Consider the following 24219-nt stretch of genomic DNA (forward strand, 5'->3'; position numbering starts at 1 on the left):
TGCCCTTTGACCTCGGGGAGCACAACAAGAGTCTAATGTGGCCGACCTCGGGAGAACGGCACTGTACTGACAGATGGAAAGGTCAAACAAGCAAGTTAGTCGTGACGAATTCAAACACTAATGCAAGAGACCTTTGCATCATTGAGCAAGGGGGTGAAGACAAATACGAAAAACCACACAAAAATGATATCACAGACAGATGTTTGGACTAAAAACTGGACTGGTTCAGATGTGCTGCAGAAGCTCTAAAGACCAAACAGATGCTTGCTGCTTACCTTGAGATGAAAACATCTCCAGGGTGGATTCTACTCTTGTTTGTTTGCTCCATCGTGGATCTTCTTCCATATCCTGAAAGGATAAACATTCAGGAAATGGTTCAGTGCTTGCTGTATTTATTGTGTTTGAGGTAAACAGGTCACATTGCCACCTCATGGCCTGGCATGCACACTGCACCGTTAAGCTGCAGGCTTGACAGTCACAGCTTAGCGCAGAGGGGATGGAGGGCAAGAACAAAGGGGGCGGAGCCAGCTGAATCTATGCCAGGTATCACCCTGTGGCTGCACTGCAACGCCTTAATCACAGCAGCAATGTTCTCCTTGGAGACACAGGTAGCTCAGCCGCACTTCCAGCGCAAGGTGAATACAGACAACTAAGACAATTCGGTTTTTTCAATCGCTGCTTTTATCGCCCCTTATCTTTGCTATTTTGTCGTACGGCTTCAGCTCTTATCTGTGTTTATTTTTCCTTTGGTCCCATGACAGCGGGCGAGTCGAAGAGAGCTCTTTCAAAAAGTTTCATCACTGGAAAAAAAAAAAAAGGTCTATCAACGTGGAGCCATCACATTGTTTGCTCCAGCCTCGTCAAAGCAAGCAGCGCTGAGTCCGCACTTTCACCAAAGGCCACCGCTATTTCCCAAAAAATGTATGGGATGACTACATAATCAGCCTGTGTGTGTGTGTGTGTGTGTGTGTGTGTGTTGCTAAAGTCACTTACTGTCTTTTACGACCCCCACTGGCAAGGAACGTCTCTTGGACACACCTTCGGGGAGGTCTCTAATAGTTTTGGCTGTCGTAGCAAAATGCATTTTAAGCACAGTTTGTCTTCCTTAGTCTAAAAATAGCCCATATCAAGCCCCCTAAGAGTCAGCTAAGTTGCAACCGTAAATAAATAGCATGAATATTAATTATTCTTTGCTCTTCCCAGAGGCCGGCATCAAAGCACAGGCCACTGAGCTGATCAACGATTCATAAGTTTATTGTGAGTGTGATGTATCAGAGGAACGCAAACAAATAGCACATAGCTCATACCCTCGAGGAGATGGATGGTGGAGCTGGGAGGGTTCTTGTAGGAAAATTCAGGAACCCGAGAGACAAGGAATCAAGCAAACACACTCAGCAAACATGGCTGACATGCAACAAACTCCAGCAGCATGGAAGCAACAGATTCTGGTGTGCGGCAACGTCCAGAACCATGGCAGACATGCAACATAATCCACAAACATGTCTGACATGAGATAGAACCTACAAACCAAGCTAACATAACATGCACCACAAACATGGCCGACATGCAACTGACCTCACAAATGGTTGACAAGTACTATGCAGACCCCACAAACACGTAGACCTCATCCACCAACATGACATTATGACACTAAATAAGATATATTTTTTTATTTTAAATATCTCCTCAGCTCAGGCGGCACAGCGGGCGAGTGGCAGACCTCACAGCTAGGAGACCAGGGTTCAATTCCACCCTCAGCCATGTCTGTGTGGAGTTTGCATGTTCTCCCCGTGAATGCGTGGGTTTTCTCCGGGTACTCCGGTTTCCTCCCACATTCCAAAAACATGCTAGGTTAATTAGCGACTCCAAATTGTCCATAGGTATGAATGTGAGTGTGAATGGTTGTTTGTCTATATGTGCCCTGGGATTGGCTGGCGACCAGTCCAGGGTGTACCCCGCCTCTCGCCCGAAGACAGCTGGGATAGGCTCCAGCACCCCCGCGACCCTTGTGAGGAAAAGCAGTAGAAAATGAATGAATGAATGAATGAATGAATAATGACCTCACAGCTAGGAGACCAGGGTTCAATTCCACCCTCGGCCATCTCTGTGTGGAGTTTGCATGTTCTCCTCGTGTATGCGTGGGTTTTCTCCGGGTACTCCGGTTTCCTCCCACATTCCAAAAACATGCTAGGTTAATTGGCCACCCTCGTGAGGAAAAAGCGGTAGAAAATGAATGAATGAATGAATGAATGAATCTCCTCAGCTGCAGATGTTTATGGTAGGGACTGATTGAGGAACCTGCACACTGGTCTGACTATGGTTGGCCTGGACTACTTTACTTCACCAAGAAGGGTCCACTTCTGGCTATTTGTAATTCATACATGATGGGCTAGTTTATCTTCATTGGTGGTAGGGGTGCTATGTAAGGGTGGAAGTGAGGTGTAAGTGATGGATGAAGGGATGAGAAAAAAAAGAGAGAGTTGCCGTCGCTAATGATTACAGAGAGTGAGGAGGTTTCTATTAAACTGTGTGTGTGTGTGTGTGTGTGTGTGTGTGTGTGTCCTTCACTGAGGCAGTGACGTGTCTGACCCAAATGACTAGGATATTATTGGGAGAGCGACTGAGCTCTCCGTCGAATACTGATGGGGCTCGACACAAAGCTACCTCCCGGCCTCATTAACCTGCCGAGTTCTTCCTTTGTTTTCCAAACACTCCTCTAACTACTCAGAAGTCGTTGTACAGACGAGGAGGAGGGAGGCTTCATTAGGAACTGAGGGGAGACAAAGGTGGATATTGTGAGTCAGGGGCCCCCGCATGGGGTGGAAAGTTAGGGTCCCTGACAGACTTTTTTCATGGGGCACAGAGTTTTTGAGTTACAGAGTGGCCGTGGCCAGCCTTGGTCTCTCTTCGGCCTCCCCAGTGACCACCCCCATGGCTGGGGCATCATTTTGACAAACATAACTATGCTGTTTGCTCCAGCCTACTGCTGTTTCAGGTTGGATGCATTTCACTGCAGCACACAACTTTCCGTGTGCAGGAACATCTTGCACGGACTGCAAGCGGTAGGTACATTTTCCATGATTATTTTGGTATGTTCCAGTCAATTCTGAAGCGGGATTCAGCACATAAATCTATTAATATTGGAAGCTCTGTGTAGCAGTATGAGCGGGCTTGTAAACCAAGGAGTTTGAGTTAAAACAGAGTGCCCATCGGCATCCACTTCTGTATTATGCACTCCTCCATCATGGTGGAAACCAGAATCCAGAAACTATGCATTAAAGGACACTGCTTAGTTATTAATTGCTCTAATAGATGGTTCAAAAGGAGCTACGGGGTGGCCAGTAGTGGGCGTGGCCACCAGACTGGCCATCTAGACAATTCAGGTATCAACTTATTGTCGCTCATATGTGAGTAATGGTCTCACCTTGGCCACCCCAAAGGAAAAAAGATGGGTCTTTTTGTAGCATCATGAAGTAAAAAAACTTCTCACAGGCTTCGCTACACATCTGAACACAAAGCTCTACCAACAGTCAGCTACAAACATGGGAACTGCAAGTTGAATCATTTTTTTTTCAAACAGGCTAACCTAGCATTACGTTATTGTTAAAATGTGAATGTGATATATGCCATCTATTATGTCAGTGAGTTACCGGGTACTATATCTGTATCAAGCGTATAACATGCATAATAGCGCTTCTTGGAGACACTCAGTCAGGGACAGGCGTGGGCAAACAGCTCAATAACATTAAAGCTACACACACACAGAATGTGTTCCCAATAGGATTGACTAAAAGCACTTTTAAACTGTCTAAATTCTATCAACAGACCTCCGATCCAGTATCGTGGCACCTCTGATACTTGTGATCACTACAACACGCATCACTTTGCATTGTTGCAGCAAATGCTCAGAGATCAAGTCAGGGAGTGCAAAAGAGAATGCCTTTCAGGGGATGACGACCTGGGGGGGATCAGTCACGGTGTCTCTCCCGGACCATCACTCACATCCTTGGATGGTGGGAGCAAAAATGGTCGGGAGCGGGAGAAGATTAGATCCAGGCTGGTGCTGCTACTGCAGATCCGCGATGGCTCAGTCGAAAGCTCCGACCATGAGAACCCTGAAAGAAGCTTTGCTGTAAAGACATTACGCAGATATACGCTTGGAATAATAAAGCTGAAAGTGTAAAATCACTGCTGTGGTCGACACTCTCTGCACACTACATTAAGTATACATGCAGTGGGATGCAACACAGGGCATCTTCATGCACAAGAACACCAATAATACAATATACTACACCACAATAAGACATTTGGTGGGGTGTCTTCTCCCAATTCACGAGATAACGCACAAGATATAAGAGATGAGATCTGAATATTAATTTTAAGAAAAGTACAATGAAAAATAAAAACACTTTTTGAGACTACATAAATCTGTATACACATATATCTGTATACACCAGTCATTATTTGCACTAAGACCATTCATCATTGCACTAAAATTAATATATCTGCAATATGTCTGCTCCTGTATATGCTCCTGTGCAATATTATGTGTATATTTTGGATTTCTTGTATATATCTTGTATCTTTTTTAACTTGACGATTGCACTGAAAGGAGAAGCTCTCCAATCTTGTTGTACGTCTTGTATAATGACAATAAAGGCCATTCAATTTCATTAAATTCCATTAAATTCCATTAAATTCCATTAAATTCCATTAAATTCCATTAAATTCCATTAAATTCCATTCAATTCCATTCAATTCCATTCCATAAACCAAAGATGTTATTCATTCATTCATTTTCTACCGCTTATCCTCACGAGGGTCGCGGGGAGTGCTGGAGCCTATCCCAGCTGTCTTCGGGCGAGAGGTGGGGTACACCCTGGACTGGTCGCCAGCCAATCACAGGGCACATATAGACAAACAACCATTCACACTCACATTCATACCTATGGACAATTTGGCGAAAATGGAAAATATCCTCTGATTTTAGCCTCTCAAATGTAATTTTTTTTAAATTTCCTCAGTCATCAATGATGGCAGAGTCGCCAATTAACCTAGCATGTTTTTGGAATGTGGGAGAAAACGGAGTACCCGGAGAAAACCCACACATGCACGGGGAGAACATGCAAACTCCACACAGAGATGGCCGATGGTGGGATTGAACTCGGGTCTCCTAGCTGTGAGATCTGCGCGCTAAAGATGTTATAATATAGAATAAAATATATCATGATGATCACTCCTGTGTTTTCTCACAGGCAATTCATACTGTCAAACGTTTGCAGCATTTCTTTTTTATATTTTTTTTCTGAGCTGATGGCCTCACCTTGCTCATTGTTAATATTCCCACATGAGGGTTGGGGCATTTGGGTTTGCAAGCGGCTCTTTCCCTCCTAACTTTTACTCCATTTTGTATATTGCATTGCTCCTCAGGAAGTCCCACGCTTTTGCTGTGTGTGTATGCTCATACTTTGATATGAAAATATGATTAACCTCTTCAGAAATGAGTCAAGCACCTTCACTTCCTGTACAGCAAAAAAAGGCAAGGTGACCCAACACTTTTGCAGATGCTGCATATCTCATTATGACACGTAGCACACAATGCTTTAATATTTAACAAGCCCTTGAGTGTTCTTAGTTGTGTGACTGGGTCAGTGGTTGTGGGTTCTTCATGGTTGTTTTGGCCAAATCTCCCCCCCCCCCCGCCCCCCATCCCAAGGACAGGCTCCCAGGGCAAACAAAGCACGAGACAAATTTTTTATATTTTATTTTTAAAGACGGAGCCCATGCACTCGCCCACTTTACCCCCATGTTTCATCATTTCACAGACGTCCCCCTGCAAGCACAGCGAGTGGGATCTGAAAACACATCAGTGGATGGCGCAAGACTTTCATTTGAAAAGCCACTGCGCTGTCAATCACCTCTTTGGAGATATCGGCTCTTGAGGTATTCCTTTAATTGTATGTTAATTACTGTGGGTTGTGCTGAAAGAATGTTGACGGGCGCAGTCATCTAAGAGCCGTGCGGTGTGTGTGCGTGTTTGCTGAGATGATGTGACCGGACGTTGTCTTATAGATTCCACTGAGGTCACAGGGACAATTGTCTTTGCTCTGGCTCCTCCTCGCCCTTTTTAGTCAACAGTCAGCACTTTTGCAGCATGAAACTGGCAAGTCAGCAAACAGCCGTCGCCTTAATAATTGGCAGAGCACTCAAACGGCAGAGCGCCGCATAACAACGGCGTGTACGACTTTCTATCAGAGCTTCAATATTAAGCCATGAATTGATGATTAATCAAGTATCTAATTAATTGACACACTTTCTTAGTTTTTCATTAATGATCTTTTTTTAATTAATTCATTTTCTACCGCTTGTCCTCACGAGGATCGCATGGGTGCTGGAGCCTATCCCAGTTATCTTTGGGCTGGTGGCCAGCCAATCACAGGGCACATATAGACAAACAACCATTCACACTCACATTCATACCTATGGACAATTTGGCAAAAATGGAAAATATCCTCTGATTTTAGCCTCTCAAATGTAATTTTTTTTTAATTTCCTTAGTCATCAATGATGGCAGACTTATTATATTTGTGTTTTAGGCAAAATAAGATTCTACAGAGATGAGTCAGGAAAAAAATCCTCCAACCACTTGATTGCAACCATTGTGTTGTCATGGACTAATATTTACATTTATTTGATGAGCTGAAGTGTGACAAAAAAAAAGAAATCCGAATACGGCAAACACTGTTTCACACCAATCTATGCGCATTTCACACCATTTAAACATGGTGTAAATATTTGAAATTGACTACACCATTACCATTACAAACTTTAAGCAGGAGGGGGAAACATGACTGACATAATGACACATCATGTGCATGCTATTAGTGGCTAATACATGCTGGCTTTGACTAGCCAGTGGCGTCACCTTTGGAAAATGCATTGCAATGATTATTGGAGTCCTGCCATGAAAATGCTAATTTTATTTGGGATGTTTTCTATTCATGAATTAGGAAACAAGATTTAAGAAATAACCAAAAACTAGAAGCAAATCTTCTACTAATGACTTGTGTGCATTAGTATCTCAAAATGGAGCTTAAAGGTGCAGTGACGCAGAGGCGAGCGGACCAACTCATTAGATTGGGATACAAACTAAGTCGGATTAACCTCTGGGAGCGGCAGAGCAGACACGCAATGCTGAGCGACACCAGAAGAAGGTCCACATTTTTTTAAACACTTTTGTGACTCTTCCCTGGGAAAAGCAGGAAGAATCTAGTAGACGTGTGCAACGCTTTGCAGCACCCACTCATGAAGTCCAAATATGAAGCTTCTCTTCCTCGCCGCAATGCTGAAAATCATTGGGAAGGAGAGCAATTTAGCCGCTCACAATTCCAGATTCCAGCGCCAATCTCTGGATTTTATGGCTTTCATGGGGATAAGGCACGGCATGCCGGCTAAAGCTTCTGATAGGAATTTGGATGGCGTGGAAGTCCTGACTCACACGCTCTTGGCCTGTGTGCCCGCAAAGTCAGAACCAGGCAGGGCATTGACTCTGGTTGCTGAAGGTTACATTTGCGCAAGGAACGCACGACATGCCCCAACTGGCCCCTTTGGCGATGTATTTTTATTAATATGTTGTGTTGTTTTAGCAAGCCCCGCAGCCCTGCTGTGAATAAACACTTTGTGCTTCTTTGTCATTGTCTAACTACTCACGCTCCCTCATGAACTATTAAATGAGTGCGCTTGGAAAGGCAACACATTTCGAACTAATATGCAACATCAGCGCCAAAGCATCTGCAAATGCTTGAAATTTCTCCACAAGATCGATGAAGTCATTGAGAAATGTCATTGACGGAAGCCCGGGATGTGGTCTTATCACTAAAAAGTGCCTGCTCACGTTCAACCGCGGATTTTTCTATGAAATCTCTTGTTTTGTTAACTTCATCATTATTGTATCATTAAAGTATTGCAGTATTATTATAGATTCGACCACATCAACTAACCAAATGCACATATGTTATTATAACTAGACGAAAGATTTGCACGTCTAAAAAAAAGCTTTATAGTCATTTCAGTCCAGACATATCAAAGTGGCACAAAAAACACACACAAGAATCAAAATAAAAATATTTACAAATGGAGGAAAACCACGACTCCCGTTTTCCCGTATTCTCCTTATGCATCTGGCCATAATGTGAATGTGGAAACATTTCAGTTCAGTCAAACCTCGGTTAGCATACGCCTTGGTTAGCGTACTTTTTGGTATTATCTAAAATTTACTTAAAAACGTTGCTTCATTTGCATTCATTTCCCTTGTTAGCATACAATATAGGAACTGGAAGTCATTGCCCCTGAGGTTTGTCGTCCGCCTGTGACATCATCAGTGGGTGACTATGTGGTTCTTTGCAAACTAAAGTATTTTTTGGGGAGTCTGGAAAGGATTTTACATTGGATTACAGTGGTACCTCTGTTTTCAATTTTTCGATCAGTTGTCATTTGTAATTATTTTTGTATCATTTTCTGCATGTAAGACTAGAATTATTAAAATCTTGGAACAGATTAATTGGATTAAATTTCTATGAGAAAATGTGCCATGGTTAGAGTTCGTTTTGGTTTGAGTCGGACCTTCTGGCACAGATTAATCACTTTAACCAAGGCTCCAAAGGGAAAAATGTATTCTGTTAGCATACATTTCAGTTTGAGTCTGCTTTCTGGAACGGATTAATGACGCTAACCAAGGTTCCACTGTAAACTGAAGCAAGAATCTTTTAGTGAGATATGTGACAAAAGATGCCCCCGGTGACTCCAATCATTTGAAGACTCCAGACTGTGATGCTTTTCTGGAACCAAAATCCTACTTTTATCATTTCCAAAGCGGCAAAGCGGAGCAACCGTGGCGTGATGATGATGGGTGTGGACATCAGCGTCAAGCCCTTACAAGTGAAAGTGACATCTTGGCCCGTCATCAAGCAACGCTCAGAATTCAATTAATTAGCAACAGATGAAATGAGGCGCTTTTAACCAATGCTAAACGCAATTAGTGGCAGAGCGTGGCTAATCCGTATGAAAGGAAATGCGACGGCGCCACGCCTGCGGGCTGAAGTGGACCGAGTACAGCAGTGATAGAGATACATGTGGAGTTTCCTCATTGGATGTGGATTTTCCACAATATATTGCTTTAGTGTGAGACAAGAATGTCTGATGCTACATGTGAGCCAAACCTGCATCAAAAATCCTCAAATTATGAGCTGCTGCGTCGACCTTTGCTGGCTCTGACCTCCTCTACCTCTTTTTTCAAGACTCGGGGCACCAGGATCTGCGCTAAAAAGCTCTACAAATAGCACAGTTTCACAAGTTTTCATTAAGCTGTTGCATTAAAAACAACATAACCTAGTTTTTTTTCCGCAGTGCTTTTTGTGTGGAAGTAGTTTGTCATGCTGAAGGAGCACACTTTGATTGAAAGCCAAGTTCTCATTGGGTCTGACCCAACACAAAGCACATTAGCCTGCCTGGACTTCTTCTTCTTCCTCAAGCCTCGGGCTTGATTTGTTTTGGGTTCATGATTTTCCTCAGTTCCCATTTTAAACATGAGCACATGAAGGCAACGTGGCCCATGTCAGCTTGGCCAAGTTGCATGCTGAGAAACAGGAAAACAAAAAAAAAATGTCAGAGGGGAGACAAGGTGAAGCCTGGATAATACAGCAAGTAATACTGTCGACACTAAGGAAAATACTGTATTGTAATCAAATAACGGCCTCTTTCATGACCTCCTGCAGCCTTCATGCCAAAGAGCGCAGTAACTAAATTGGCAAATTACATTTCCTGAAACCATTCAACAAACAGAATGGAGCAAAGAATTTGGCATAGATCACAAATGGACTAGGAATCAAATATATAACCATTTTGTTACTTAGCGTGTCTGCTAATAGCTGTTTACTTTATCACCAATACAAAAAGCTAATTGAAAGATACGTACGTTGCATACAGAACAGGTCAAGGAAATTACATTTCAAATGTCAAATTCTCATCCGATGTCTGTATCGCATGCGTTGGAGCAATCGCGTTCATTCAGTAACCCTCGAGGAGCGATCACATTACTGTCAGCTACGCTGCATGTGTGATTGTACCTTCAACCAAGCGGACTCACTGCATTTGATGTACTGTAGTCTTCAAGATTATTTCTGTTTTCAACAATTTCAGCAGGGAATAAAATAGGAGTAAGATGGAGGACAACGTTCATGTGTCTGGGCACAATTAAAGCCTCCCACCCCCACTGAATTTCCCTTTGTGTATCCACTATGGACATAACATTAAAAGGCACCATGAGAAGCCATTGTGTGTTACCAGAGGCCAAGACCAGCTGGCTTTAATAGCAACACAGCTAGAAAGGCCAAAGCTGGACTGAAGCCACCAAGTGGGTCGTTCCGGCCTGGCAGCTTAAGACAAAAAGTTGGAATCAACCCCCCCACCCCCCCACACTACCAAAACGGCAACGGTCTGATGGCTGAGTTAGCTCTTGGAGCGTAGCAAAACCTGGAACTTCTTCGACCTGGCTTTGGCTCTTTGAAGACCGCATTAGCAACGACTAAACGCAAACCACATTCAGCGTCACTTGAGGCATGTTCCTTAACTTGCACTCGGCCGAGTACTCCCCATGTGGCTTTGAGGTTCTTTGCAAGTGGAAAGTTCACATTGGAGACGCCGCAGATGACTTGTAAAGATGATACCACGGTGAATGATTGGACGATGATTGGCATAGTAGAGGGCGGGGCTTAGATGCGTGCCCGTGGCAGTCCTCAGGGACTCACACTTGGTCAATCGTACACCAAAACCAGAGTACATTTGGTGAGTGTGAACGCAATGAACAGCTTTGGAAGAGTTGGTCTATGGCCTCTATTGTGATCAGTAATAAACGCGTCATTTAATTTATGTGTGGTTCTCTTCAAAATGAATGCCTATGTAAAACGGTACAAATGGCCTAGTGCAGGGGTCTCAAACACACGGCCCGCGGGCCAAATGTGGCCCGCAGGACACTAGTTTGAGGCCCCCGCCTTGATATGAAAGTTTAAAGTTAAAGTTTGATATGGATGCTGTATGGTATCATGTACCCAGAAATAATGATTACGTTTGATTAATGTTCATGTTAAAGGTTAAATAACTGTTAATAGTTATCCTCCCTATCCGTGTGGAAGTGGTAAGTTTTTGGCTATTTAAGTTGAAAGGAAATAACTTGAAGGCTACCGTTTAGGTCGCTAGCTCTCTAGTTTGTGAGTTAGCATGTGTCTCAAGACCCTGCAGTTGCGCAATATGTTGTAAATAAAAAGAGTATAAATGTGACTATAGTCGTGTTTTGTCATGTCTACAGGGCTCTAATAATGCTTTGTTCATTTTAATTTGAAAAAAATTATTTGTCTACCCACCAAGTATATGTGGTTTCTTAAGTTTTTATTATTTGCAGTTTTATTATTATATTTATTTATTACTGATTGATTTTCTTTATTCTTGTTCTTCTATTCTTGTTTATTTATTTTTCATCTTATTTTGTGTAGAAAAATAAAAAGTAAGATATTTGAGAACAGTGTAGAGATGATGTGAGATAATTCAAACCTGCAATAAAAGCCTGTTGTTCTGGTGATCAACTGTGATCCTTGTGATTACAGCAACACGACTGACACCGCGTGACCAGTGTAGAATAATATCATTCTTATCAGTCTTTCAATGACTTATATTTACATTTGCTGGTCTCAATTTTCAGTTCTTTTAACCTGTCGGGATTATGGGATGGCATCTGAGTAAGACATTTACTGATTTTGAAATAACAATTTTTGTTAGTGCTCTACTAGTTTAAAGCTTTACACCAATTCGATCGCTGATGGTGGCCGGCATCAACAGAAACAGTAATTGTATACACACACATGCAAGCATGCACACGCACACACACGGCAATTATGCTGCTTCGTAGAGGCTGGAGGGCTGATGACTGATTTGACTAATTTCAATGTGCTGAGTGGCTATGAAACACCTGCCGCAGACACCAGCGCAGCTGTTTGTCTTGGCGGGAACATCGCAACCCCCGTGACCCCAAGTCACCCTCATCCATCATGTACACACACATTTGCATAAACACACACACACACAGACGCTAATAAACACAGGGTATATAAATATACCAAAAGACCCCTTGTCCTGCGATCGTCAGTGGTACGCCGTACAAGCGGTACGATGAGGAGACTGCAATTCCCTGCAGGATCAGGTCTTCCCCTTCACCGATAAACACACACGGTGAACATCATAAATGTTTCATCGCAATATTCACATCAAATGACCAGCTGTCATGGCGGCTTCGAGACCGCTGTGAGGCCTCAAATGGAGACGAATGACCTGTACAGAAAAAAGCTAATTGAAGTAATTTATGTCAAAGTATATGAACAAACACATTAGCATGGAAATAGATCATGTGATGCACTTCAGCGGTCACTAGCTAATAATGAAACACCTCAATCCCCCGTGAACATTACATTTTATTATTTCAAAATCATTTTGTGTTTCGTTAAATCAACAAAATGTAAAAGTGATCCGCATCGAAGACCCAAGCGAAGACAATGATAAAACACACGATTCCAGGTCTCCAAGCAAATATTTCATCTTGCCTCACGGGGACGACGCGCCAGCAAAAGAGAAGCGAGATGGATTCACAGCCGTGCCGCGTTTATCACTGTTACTTCCTGCAAAACGCCATCAAAATTCTGCAGGCGGTGGCGGCTGAGATTTGGTCTCCAAACCTTCTCTAAGGAAACGCTCGATGGTTTTATTTGCTTTGAAATCTGATGACGCAATTTATACTCTTGCTAGTTTAATATTAACTTTACAATTTGCATGAGAAAATGTGTTTACATAAAAATACATTCCTGCAAAAGTTTAACAGTGGTTAGCACGCAGACCTCACAGCTAGGAGACTAGGGCTCAATCCCACCCTCGGCCATCTCTGTGTGGAGTTTGCATGTTCTCGCTGTGCATGTGTGGGTTTTATCCGGGTACTCCGGTTTCCTCCCACATTCCAAAAACATGCTAGGTTAATTAGCGACTCCAAATTGTATGAATGTGAGTGTGAATGGTTGTTTGTCTATATGTGCCCTGTGATTGGCTGGCCACCAGTCCAGGGTGTACCTTGCCTCTCCAAGACAGCTGGGATAGGCTTGAGCAACCCTTGCGACCCTTGTGAGGAAAAAGCGGTAGAAAATGAATGAATGAATGAATGTGGCTCTGCCCCTTGTTTCTGGTCACCATACAAAAGAAAAATCTGACCTCTGACCCACACCAAGATAAAAGAGCCCGCCCACGCCTTGTTAAAAAAAAACTAGGCTTCTCTACACATCTTAAAATTAGGCTCTACCAATGTGTAATGTTAGCTCACATAGCTATGCTAACATTTGTGTCTTCCTGTACCACTCTTGTTATGTTGTTGTATGCGCTATATGGCATCTACTACATTCCATAACTTATATGGACTTATTTAAAACAGTCAATGCTATATTTGTTTTTGTGTGATATGCAATTTGATTTGTAGCATGTGCAATTTTTTTGTTTTGAAATGATAATTACAATTACAGCTGGTACACTTCATTTGCACTCAAGGATGGCCAGTGGGCTACACTGTGGTCGTCTCCAGCAATGCACTTGACAATGAATCTAACAGAATGACAATGTATGCAGCCATAAAAGGAAAATAAGTAAACAACATTACCTGTGATGGTTGCGCCAGCTGGTGTTTTGACACAGGCATGTGGACGTCTTTGTCGGGCAGTGTCTGTGACCCCTGACCTTCTTGACCCCACCAGGTCGTCTGCAGACTCTCCTTGCGAAGGGGGTCAAGCTGAGGAGGAACGTGGCAAAGCTGTTATCTGGAGAGACAAGCGGAGAAAACAACATGAATGAATAAGACGTTAAGTAGCTTGGAATAACCCGGCATGAAAAAAAGAGGTCAAGGAGGAGGGAATGCAAATAGGGAAGACACATACGTGTGTTATGTTACATACGTATGAGATAAGATACCACAGAGCGCTTTGATTCCAAGGTCATATTCCGTGGAATTTCCTGCTTTGTTTAACCACAAAGATGCCAAAGAAATGCGTATTCCCTGACTGCGAGGCCATCGCAGCCCATCAGAAAGCCTTTGGAGGAAAAGCTACATGTCGACTCATCCATTAATTATACGCTCCTGATTAAAATTGGCTGAATTTTGCACTGTTGACAAAAAAATGATCAATTTATTACCAACAACCATTTAATTTAAATAGGCTGTTTATCAGGTGATCAAGGTTTAAGAACACCGCCTTTTAAACACCTTGACGGTCCTGTTGGTTTCCACGGTTACTGCGTGACAAGGAGATCCCACCTGAGATGTTTTCCCCACGACACAGAACGGGCGCCATCATGATCTGGGGTGCTTGACGGGCATCAAACGACATCTGGCTATGTAAAGACGTTGCTGGTGTTTTGGACCGTCCTGCGTATTCAGACCGTAATTTTATTCCGCATATTGATATGTTTAGTATATCTAATAAGCTGTTTTTAGTGTTGTTGATGATGTTAAATCTTATATATATCTCATATATGTATAAAGATTCATTCATTCATTTTCTACAGCTTATCCTCACGAGGGTTGCAGGGAGTGCTGGAGCCTATCCCAGCTGTCTTCAGGCGAGAGGCGGGGTACTGGTGGCCAGCCAATCACAGGGCTATGTATAAAGATGATACGCAAAAAAAAAAAAATCCATATTTATTTTCTGATGCAGGGCAGACCTACAAGCAAGCCACTCTGGGTCAGGAGGAGATGAGCAATACGGCAAAGTCACGGACAACAGAACCAGATAAGAACAGATGAGGCGGACAATACGATGGCCACAGGAGAGATGACAGATAGCCGCATGGCGTGTGTGTGTGCGTGTGTGCGTGTGTGTGTGTGTGTGTGTGTGTGTGTGAGGGGAAACAGTGGAGATAAGGCAGGAGAGATAAAGTGTTCTGACAGCATTTCACATTCAAGATGACATAAGTGGCAGAAGCAGCAGGAAAACACGAGATGAGATGAAGTAGGCGGTAGTGAACCCATCTGACATCAGTTGCCATCACATATGTGTGTGTTTATATGATATGTATATGTGTGTGTGTGTGTGTGTGATGGACATCAACGCATCAGATGTAGTTAATGGAGTTAAGTGCAGCCCGCCCGGCACATCTCAAAGATTACTTTTCATACGGCATTCTTTGCTCATCCCAGAGAGACGCACAAGTTTCGATTTGACGGTCACCACGACAACGGGAGGCTGAGGCGGTGAGCGTTGACGAACACACAAACAAGTTGCAATTGTCACCCACCACTCTCCCCCGCCTACTTCAAACTTACACAGTGGACGCCGTCTCATGATGTAGCAAGAACCCGACATTTTTTAAAATTACTTTCCGTTAAACTTTCCAAACTTTAGCATGAGGGAGAACACTATTGATTTTGAATGATATCCAAAAGTCATACCAGTGCACCTCTTTCGAAAAACAATATTCTCCACTCTTTCAGGGATTCAATTCAATTTATTTATATAACGGCAAATCACAACAGCGGTTATCTCATGGCACTTGAAGGTCACAAGCGAAAACACAGGAATAATTGCAATTTTTGCTAGAAAGACCAAAACCCTGCTGATGTTCAATAATAGCATAACCTAAGAGGTTTGAGGTGGATGAAGCCAAAGTTGATGTCACCAATGCCACACAGAGTGCCTTCTACAAGAATCGGAACAGAGAGGTCATTTCTTTTACAAAAGACTTGGGTTTGACATTGAAAGATGAATACGGGACCCGAGAGCAACATTTCAGGTTTTATTTCCAGGTATTTATAATGGGATTTTTGTCAGTCACACAGTCGCTTTTTCTCTGTGAAAGGAGGTAGAGCCGGTAGCGTACCCTCAGAGGGCAGAAATTAAATGAGGAGATTGCATTCATTCATCCATCCATTTTATACCGCTTATCCTCACGTGAGTCGCGGGCATGTTGGAGCCTATGCCAGCTGTCTTGGGGCGAGAGGCGGGGTACACCCTGGACTGGTGGCCAGCCAATCACAGGGCACATATAGACAAACAACCATTCACACTCACATTCGTACCTATGGACAATTTGGAGTCGCTAATTAACCTAGCACAGGGGTGGGCAAACTACGGCCCGGGGGCCGCATCCGGCCCGCCAAGTGTTTGAATACGGCCCGCCCAATCTTTCCAAAGTATTTCATTTAAACTCAACATACAACCTGGCATCATGGCCTGAGCCAACCTTTTGATGGTTTTATCAATTTCGTTTTTTGACATGGTCTGTTGTTTACAAAGTGCTCCTGAAAAAAGGGACACAAGCACATTATGATTATTATAATTATTATATTATTATATTAATGCTAATTATTATATTAATTATTATATTAATTATATATAATATTATTGTTATATTTGCATATTTTACATAATAATAATATAATAATTATTATTTTAATTTTATTGTAATTATTATAATATTTTATTATTTTTAAAATATTTAAATATAAATATAAAATAATAAATAATAATAGCAGATTGCATGACAATTTTACAGATACAATAATACCAGGTGGACTGTTACGTATAAAATATATAGTCTGCCCCCCCCCCGGTACATTTTGTCATATCAATGCGGCCCACAAGTCAAAAAGTTTGCCCACCCCTGTCATACACCCAATCTTGTGTATTGTCTCGTCCCATGAATCCCGTGTTCTTTATCTGTGATTGTTTTCACACAGTCTTCTCCGCATGCTGGATGAAGGACCATTCCTGATTTCAACCGCTCAAGAACACAACCGATTTGAGGAAAAGTAGGTTTTTCTTTCATTTTAAAAGTAACAAGATGTGCCCCAATCATACAGTAGACGTATGCTGTGTTTACTGGATGGCAAAAATAGTCAGACAAAGCAGTACCGTGGCACCAGTAGGCCAACTTAAACGACAAACGACATTCGCTGATTGATGGTCACATCTTGCTTGGGAATTTGACTTGGTGAGACAACAATGGCCCTCTGTGTACTGGATGGCTCTGCTTCAAAAGCTGTACACATGAAATCTTTTCGAAAGATTTACACACTGCTATATGACAAAAAAAAACAAAAAAACAGTCCATTGAGACAATACACAAATAAGCCAATGAGAGCCCTGCCATGGATGAGAAAATGATTGCAAAAGTTTGAATGAAGAAAAACACACAATGCAGGGACTTTGTAAAAGCCAAACTTTTAGTATATGAATATAAGAAATGGAAATTATGGACCGGACTGAGTAAAGAACTCAAGCAGCATCCTAATATGAGCAGTTTAGTCATTCATCATGGAGCTGACAAGCAGAGATTGCGAGGTTATCCGTGTTGACCGTCTTAAACCCTCGTTGGCAGCCCCGTCTGCTTTTAACTTCCTGCCATGTTGAACCAGTTTGCTGCCGACATAAATCACCTTGTGGGACTTTTATATATTTAAACTATATCAGTGTGACTTACAAATGATGAGGCCACGTATTTATGTGTGCGTACCACTCGCTGGAGCTTTGTAATCGGAGCGCGGGGCAGTAAAAGACACGTTGGCGTCTCGATGGGTGTATATCCATACAATTTGGGGTCTAATGAAGTGCGACTGACGCGGCAACATAGGCGCCCTCTCGGGGGAGCGCTGGATCCAATAAGGAGGGAAATAGGAGAAGGCTTACTTTAGGAGGAAGGTACATGTTTGCATCTGACGGACACGGCTCGGAACTTTTGAAACTAACTTGTTGTTTTTATTATGACTTGATGTGAGAAATGACGAGCTTGGAGAACAAATTTTGTGTAAAATTAAAGGCCAAGTCACAATAAAAGTGAAAAATGAAACAATAGACATCAAACTGTGCAGGTATAGACCAGCTTTTATTATGTCATCCTACACTAGCATGCAACAGGTTTCAGTTTAATGATGATAATATTGAAATTGTATTTGTAATCAATTTTTTAATAGGAACTTGTTGGACGGTAACATGAATATGGAACAAACTATATTCTGTCTTCATTAATGCTCGAACGGCGCTGGTGCATGGAAATCATGCACTGATTTGTACAAATACTGTAAATAAATGAATACTACAGGTTCTGAAAAGTATTTCAAATCTTATGGGGGCCTGATAGAAAAGAACTGCCTTTGGGTTCTAGTATGTTGACAAAAGAGGTCAACCATGTCTCCACTCCTGCAACCCCGCATGGACTGTCATGGGGAGCGGATGCAATGCTGCATGGAGAAGTGGCTTCATACTCTATAAAGTTATAACGTTTGCATAGAAACACACACAAATGTTGCTCGGATTGAAGTATCAAATGTCCGCCATCTCCTGGTAAGTAAGCAACACCGACGAGGCAAGTTCCTCGGATCGCCACTGCCAATGTGCTGCACCATTGTCCTTGCAACCTGCTGTCACTCAAGTACAGAGAAGCTCAAGTCCTTTTTTTTTTTAATTTAATTTTTTTTTTTAAATAAAGCTAAAGTACTTGAAAATATTTAGACTGAATACAGGAATTTCCCGAGAAAAGTTGACAGGTATAGAGGAAGCTGCTGTGCAATCAACACTTGAAAGCCCCACGGTCGCCCACGGATGACTAAATAACGCCACAGAAAAAGCTCATTCCCAGCACTCGCTCGCTCGCTCTGCTGTCATCAGTCGTCTTTAACTGCTTTTTCACCTAAAAGAAGCGACTTGACTAGCGTTAAAATGTCGAGCGACAAAGAAAGAAAGAGAGAGATTGGCCTCAAAATGCAATGAGGGCATATTTGTGATGTGCTAATGTGTCTTAGTGTCACTTTGCTGCACTTAATAGCGTGTGGGATGGAAGCGTTTCATCACCTCACACACGTGCTAAGGAGCCACAAGTCGGACCAGGCAAGGATGCATTTATGTATGATGCATTCTCGGGAGACTGATTTTGTGTGTCTGCGGGAAAGTTCACCCAAAGGTGCTTAATGGGGTTCTTCCACATCATCGTCATCCAAGCATGCCTTTGGAGAAGAGAAGAAAAAAGGGCTTTCCTCAAACTCCTACAAAGTTGGAAGCATATCGTCAAAGTTACAGTCATGTTTAAAGTTCGGCAGTCAAAAATTAACGGTGGTTACTAATTTCTTTCTTAGTTAATTTACATTTTAGTGCCATTCATGCATGGACATCATATGAAGCCACATCCCTCTGTTATGACTGCAAACGGAGCTACGTATGTACAATAGCGTCCCCACAGTCTGCTGCTATTAAATTACTTTGACAGCGTGATGCATTGATTGACACTATGAAAATTAAATATTTTTATGAGTGTATGTGTGGTTTAAATAAACAAAAAAATGGTAAGTGGATATTCTCATCGCTCACGAGAGGTAGTCTAGGAAGCAAAATATTTAACAATGTGTTGTGTCATTTGTCTTTCTGCTAAAGTATTGTAATTTTAATTATATTTGGTATAATTTGACAGCCCTAATATTTTCACATCATAAATGATATTGATGGCCCAAGCTTTGGTTTCCAGTCCAAATGCTCGGCTTGCTTAGCGTCTAAGTCCCGCTCAGACAACACAGGAAGGATGCTCGTTTGAGAAAATGTCATCCTTTAGTGCAACGTTTCAAGAGTAAAGTTACATCTTGAGGTGTCCGATATGGACCAAAACTCATACCCGATATATTAAGATTGCATATCGATATAAATGATATGCTTGCTTTTGATATCAGGTTTAACAGAAATATCGATATATCACTCAGTCATATGTCCATATATACATATGACTGTATATTAAGTGTGCATTTAACTACTTGTGTCTAACCGTTGTTGATGTCCGGTCCTCTCCTGTTCCAGGATTGAACACGGCCTTAAATTTGGTCCATGTGGGTGGTGATGTAGATGTGATCAGCATCTTTTACAACAGTTCTTTTTGACATTCTTATAAATAAATGAAGCAGGTCCAGTTTTACTTCCATTCACATTGACAATATGCGGATTGGCAAACATAAACGTTGAATTGGATAAATTAACTGAATTAACAAAAACTTGTTTGTGATCTACCCGAAAGGCTTACAACTGATTACCCCCAGCCCTCACCCCTGCACCTACCACAACTGCCCCCATCAACCGACCCACTCCGACATCCTCCATTGATCAGGAAACTAAGCGCTCCCTTTAATTGGTTGGATGAGGTCGATTGCTAGTGCACACAGTGTGCGGCCTGGAGGGCTTGCGTGTTGATGTGTGTGTGTGTGTGTGTGTGTGTGTGTGAGAGCAACGACAGTAATGAAGTGAAAAGCAGCAAATGACTTAAAGCGTCAGTACGCATTAATTTAAGCATAAAATAACTTCCAAATGAAGGGGGCGCCGCGTTGTCTTATACGGAGGAGAGCAGCATTGCATCACCAGCTTTAATCGTCAAGAAAGTTGTTGGATCCTCCTAAATAAATAACTCTTGTGCCAGTATTGTTATGATTGTTCAGTAATGTTACATACTAAAATGACTGACTGGCTGACAAATCCCAGGATTCCTTCACTTCCTGTCATATTTTGCCATCCAGTCTAAATTAAAACAATCTGTTGTCATAATAAGAAAAACCTATAGGAAATTCAATTAAAGGTGTTGAGGCACACACACACACACACACACACACACACAATCTTACTCCCCGGTGGCGCTGGATGTTCTGATGGGAAACCTATTTCACAGGGGGGGCTTAGGAGGCCTTATAGGTAATACAGGAACATCACATGAACCCTTTTTCTAAATGGTGTTATTATTAATATTCCATTCCATTTTCTTCCGCTCATCCGGGTCCGGGTCGCGGGAGCAGCAGTCTCAGGAGGGGAATCCAGACTTCCCCGGTCCACCGTGAGGACACCAGTCCAGCTGTGCGACATAATCCCTCCAGCGTGTCCTAGCTCCTTCTCCCAACTGGGCATGCCCAGAACACCTCACCAGGGATGCACCCGGGAGACATCCGGAATAGATGCCCGAGCCACTTAAACTTGCTTCTCGCGATGTGAAGGAGCAGTGGCTCTACTCTGAGCTCCTCATGGATGACCAAGCTCCTCACCCTCTCTGTTAAGTCCATCTCCTCACGGAGGAAACTCATTTCAGCTGCTTGTATCCGCATCCCAAAGCTCATGACCATAGGTGAGGGTGCCAACATAAATCGACCAGTAAATTGAGAGCTTTGCCTTGCAGCTCAGCTCACCTTTCACCTCAATGGTCCGGTACAGTGACCGCATTACTGCAGCGGTGAGCAACCTGTCAAACCTCACACTCCAGCCTAACTTGTGAACAAGACCGCGATATACTTGAAATCCTCCGCTTGGTGCAAGACCCGACTCACAACCTGGAGGTGCAGAAGCTTCACACTCGGCTTCAAACCTCCGCAGTAAACGCTGAAGGTCACATTCTGGTGAGATCATTAGGACCACAAGATCCTAAGAGGCAAAAAACTGGACCTTCTCTAAGTCTTGGCTGCACCGAGAAATTCTGTACATGAAAATTATGAAGAGAATCAGTGACAGTGCAGCCTTGGCTCCTACTCCTGTTGTTCAAGGACCCAATGGCAAGTAACAGCGGGCCACCAATGCCGTACCCCCAGAGCACCCCTTACAGGACACTGTGAGGGACATGGTCTACAAAGCACAGCAAACCTGTTCATTGTCTTTATAGACATATTGAATTGTGAATTATTGAAGGATAACTCCTTTGATTACCTGACATTATTGAAACTATTTGTTAATGTTTTATGTTTTATGGTAAGACAGATCTCAACTGGTAACTTGCATGCTGAATAAGTGACTTCCCCTGATGTTCACCCACGCATGCATGGAGAGAACATACAAACTCCACGCAGAGATGGCCAACGGTGGAATTGAACTCAGGTCTCCTCGCTGTGTGGCCTGCGTGCTAACCACTCAAACGCCGTGCAGCCTAGTATCGAAATATACATATATATACATATATATGTGTGTATATATGTATGTATATACGTACATATATGTGTGTGTATATATGTATGTATATACGTATATGTGTGTATTTATGTATGTATGTATGTATATATATATGTGATGTGAAAAATGAGTATTCATGTACATTATTTTTTTTTATGATTATTTTCTCCGGTTACTCCGGTTTCCTCCCACATTCCAAAAACATGCTAGGTTAATTAGCGACTCCAAATTGTCCATAGGTATGAATGTGAGTGTGAATGGTTGTTTGTCTATATGTGCCCTGTGATTGGCTGGCTACCAGTCCAGGGTGGACCCCGCCTCTCGCCTGAAGTCAGCTGGGATAGGCTCCAGCACCCCCGCGACCCTGGTGAGGATAAGCGGTAGAAAATGAATGAATGAATACATTCGATACTAATAGTAGAAGGTCTTTCTTTGGAGTCGTACGGCTTTGGGACTTGGTCATCTTAAAAGTACCTCATGTGAGGCTTGAGTATCAAAAAGAGGCATTTTTGTGGGTGTGTCTATTTGTGGGTTGGCTGATTGTGATGGAACATAACCCCCACGAATAGTTTGAGTCTCTGCTTACTTGCTGCGATACGCCTGCTGGATTTTGGGGGGGAGGCGAAAGAGGCAGTGGTGGAGGTCCAGAGAGATGCTGCTGATGAAGCACAGGCTCTTGTTACCCCTGCGCACACAAACGCATACATGAACACACACTCTTCACAAATAATGAGCTTCGGGGGTCTTGCAGACACTCAGATTTACATGCATTACACGCTCAAGTGCTGAGCTACAATAATCACTTGTATACTATATCTTTGAAAGCGTGGATGTGAAATACAGTAAAGAAGTCATTAGCTGGGGGGGAAAAAAAGCACAAAAGGGAAAAAGAAATGAAAAAAAAAAAGAGTTTAGCTACTCATTACTCGCTCCACAAGACACACTTCTTTTTCCAGGAGTAGTGCAAGCTTGGAAGGGAGTTAATGTGTACTTCCTGTTTAAAATACTAATTAGTTGTCCCACCCCTGCCTCTGCAAAGATGCTTGATGTTCAACCCATCTTGCTCAAATTTTGTGTGCTTGTGAGTCCCCTAAAGATGGGTGCCATATTTTATGGTGATTTGGCTGAGGACCATAAAGTTACAGTTAGAGCTGCAATACTTAATTGATTATGCAATTAATCAAAAACTATTTTGATTACCACCAAAGTGGCTTTGGTTCCGATTTTCTACAATAAAAGCTCTGATAAAACATTCCACTGTTCTCAAATATTTTATTTTTTATTTTTCTGCACAAAATAAGATGAAAAATAAATAAACAAATCAAGAATAAAGAAAATCAATAAATCAGTAATAAATAAATATAATAATAATAATAAAAACTTAAGAAACCACATATAGTTGGTGGGTAGACAAATTTTTTTTTCAGATTAAAATGAACAAAGCATTATTAGAGCCCTGTAGACATGACAAAACACGACTATAGTCACATTTATACTCTTTTTATTTACAACATATTGCGCAACTGCAGGGTCTTGAGACACATGCTAACTCGCAAACTAGAGAGCTAGCGACTTAAACGGTAGCCTTCACGTTATTTCCTTTAAACTTAAATAGCCAAAAACTTACCACTTCCACACGGATAGGGAGGATAACTATTAACAGTTATTTAACCTTTAACATGAACAGTAATCAAACGTAATAATTTTTTCTGGGTACATGATACCATACAGCATCCATATCAAACTTGCGCGGGTCGCACTAACATTAAACTTTCATATCAAGGCGGGGGCCTCAAACTAGTGTCCCGGGCCGCGTGTTTGAGACCCCTAACCGATTACTCCATTAACTGAAACAACAAGCTTGCGATTAATCGACTAAAAAAAATAATCACGATTGTAATTTTGTGTACATTTGCTTTACTGAGGCTGTTTAACATTTGAACAGAATATTCATTTATTTGCTCCATCAGTTCAAATCTTCTATTTCTAAATAAAGAGGCGAAAATTTTAAATGTGGGTTCATGGATTAATCGAAAAATAATTGACTGATTAATCTGCTCTTTAAAAAAATCCTTAGTTGCAGCCCTAGTTACAGTCAGGGATTTGGGTGAGTGGTGTTTAATGACACGCCACCACGTAGGATATTTGTTGGAAAGATAATAGCACAGGAAACACCGTAGGGATACTACAT

The 24219-nt window shown here is 42.2% G+C and overlaps 1 protein-coding gene across 1 annotated transcript in view; it reads right to left on the minus strand.

Annotated features, from left to right (window-relative positions):
- Positions 1-260: 260 nt before the first annotated feature.
- The window catches only part of LOC144901529 (uncharacterized), a 141118-nt gene continuing 117159 nt past the window's right edge, over positions 261-24219 (minus strand). Inside the window, exons 3-5 of the mRNA XM_078795175.1 lie at positions 22615-22713; positions 13742-13898; positions 261-348 (exon numbers count right to left, since the gene is read on the minus strand). Of these exons, the coding sequence (XP_078651301.1) occupies positions 306-348; positions 13742-13898; positions 22615-22713 (299 nt within the window). The 3' untranslated portion in view covers positions 261-305. The remainder of the gene's footprint in view (positions 349-13741; positions 13899-22614; positions 22714-24219) is intronic.

Source organism: Doryrhamphus excisus, linkage group LG2 (assembly GCF_037039965.1).
Source record: "Doryrhamphus excisus strain RoL-2023G ecotype Guam linkage group LG2, RoL_Dexc_Guam_v1.1, whole genome shotgun sequence".
In the NCBI taxonomy this organism is placed as follows: Eukaryota; Metazoa; Chordata; class Actinopteri; order Syngnathiformes; family Syngnathidae; genus Doryrhamphus; species Doryrhamphus excisus.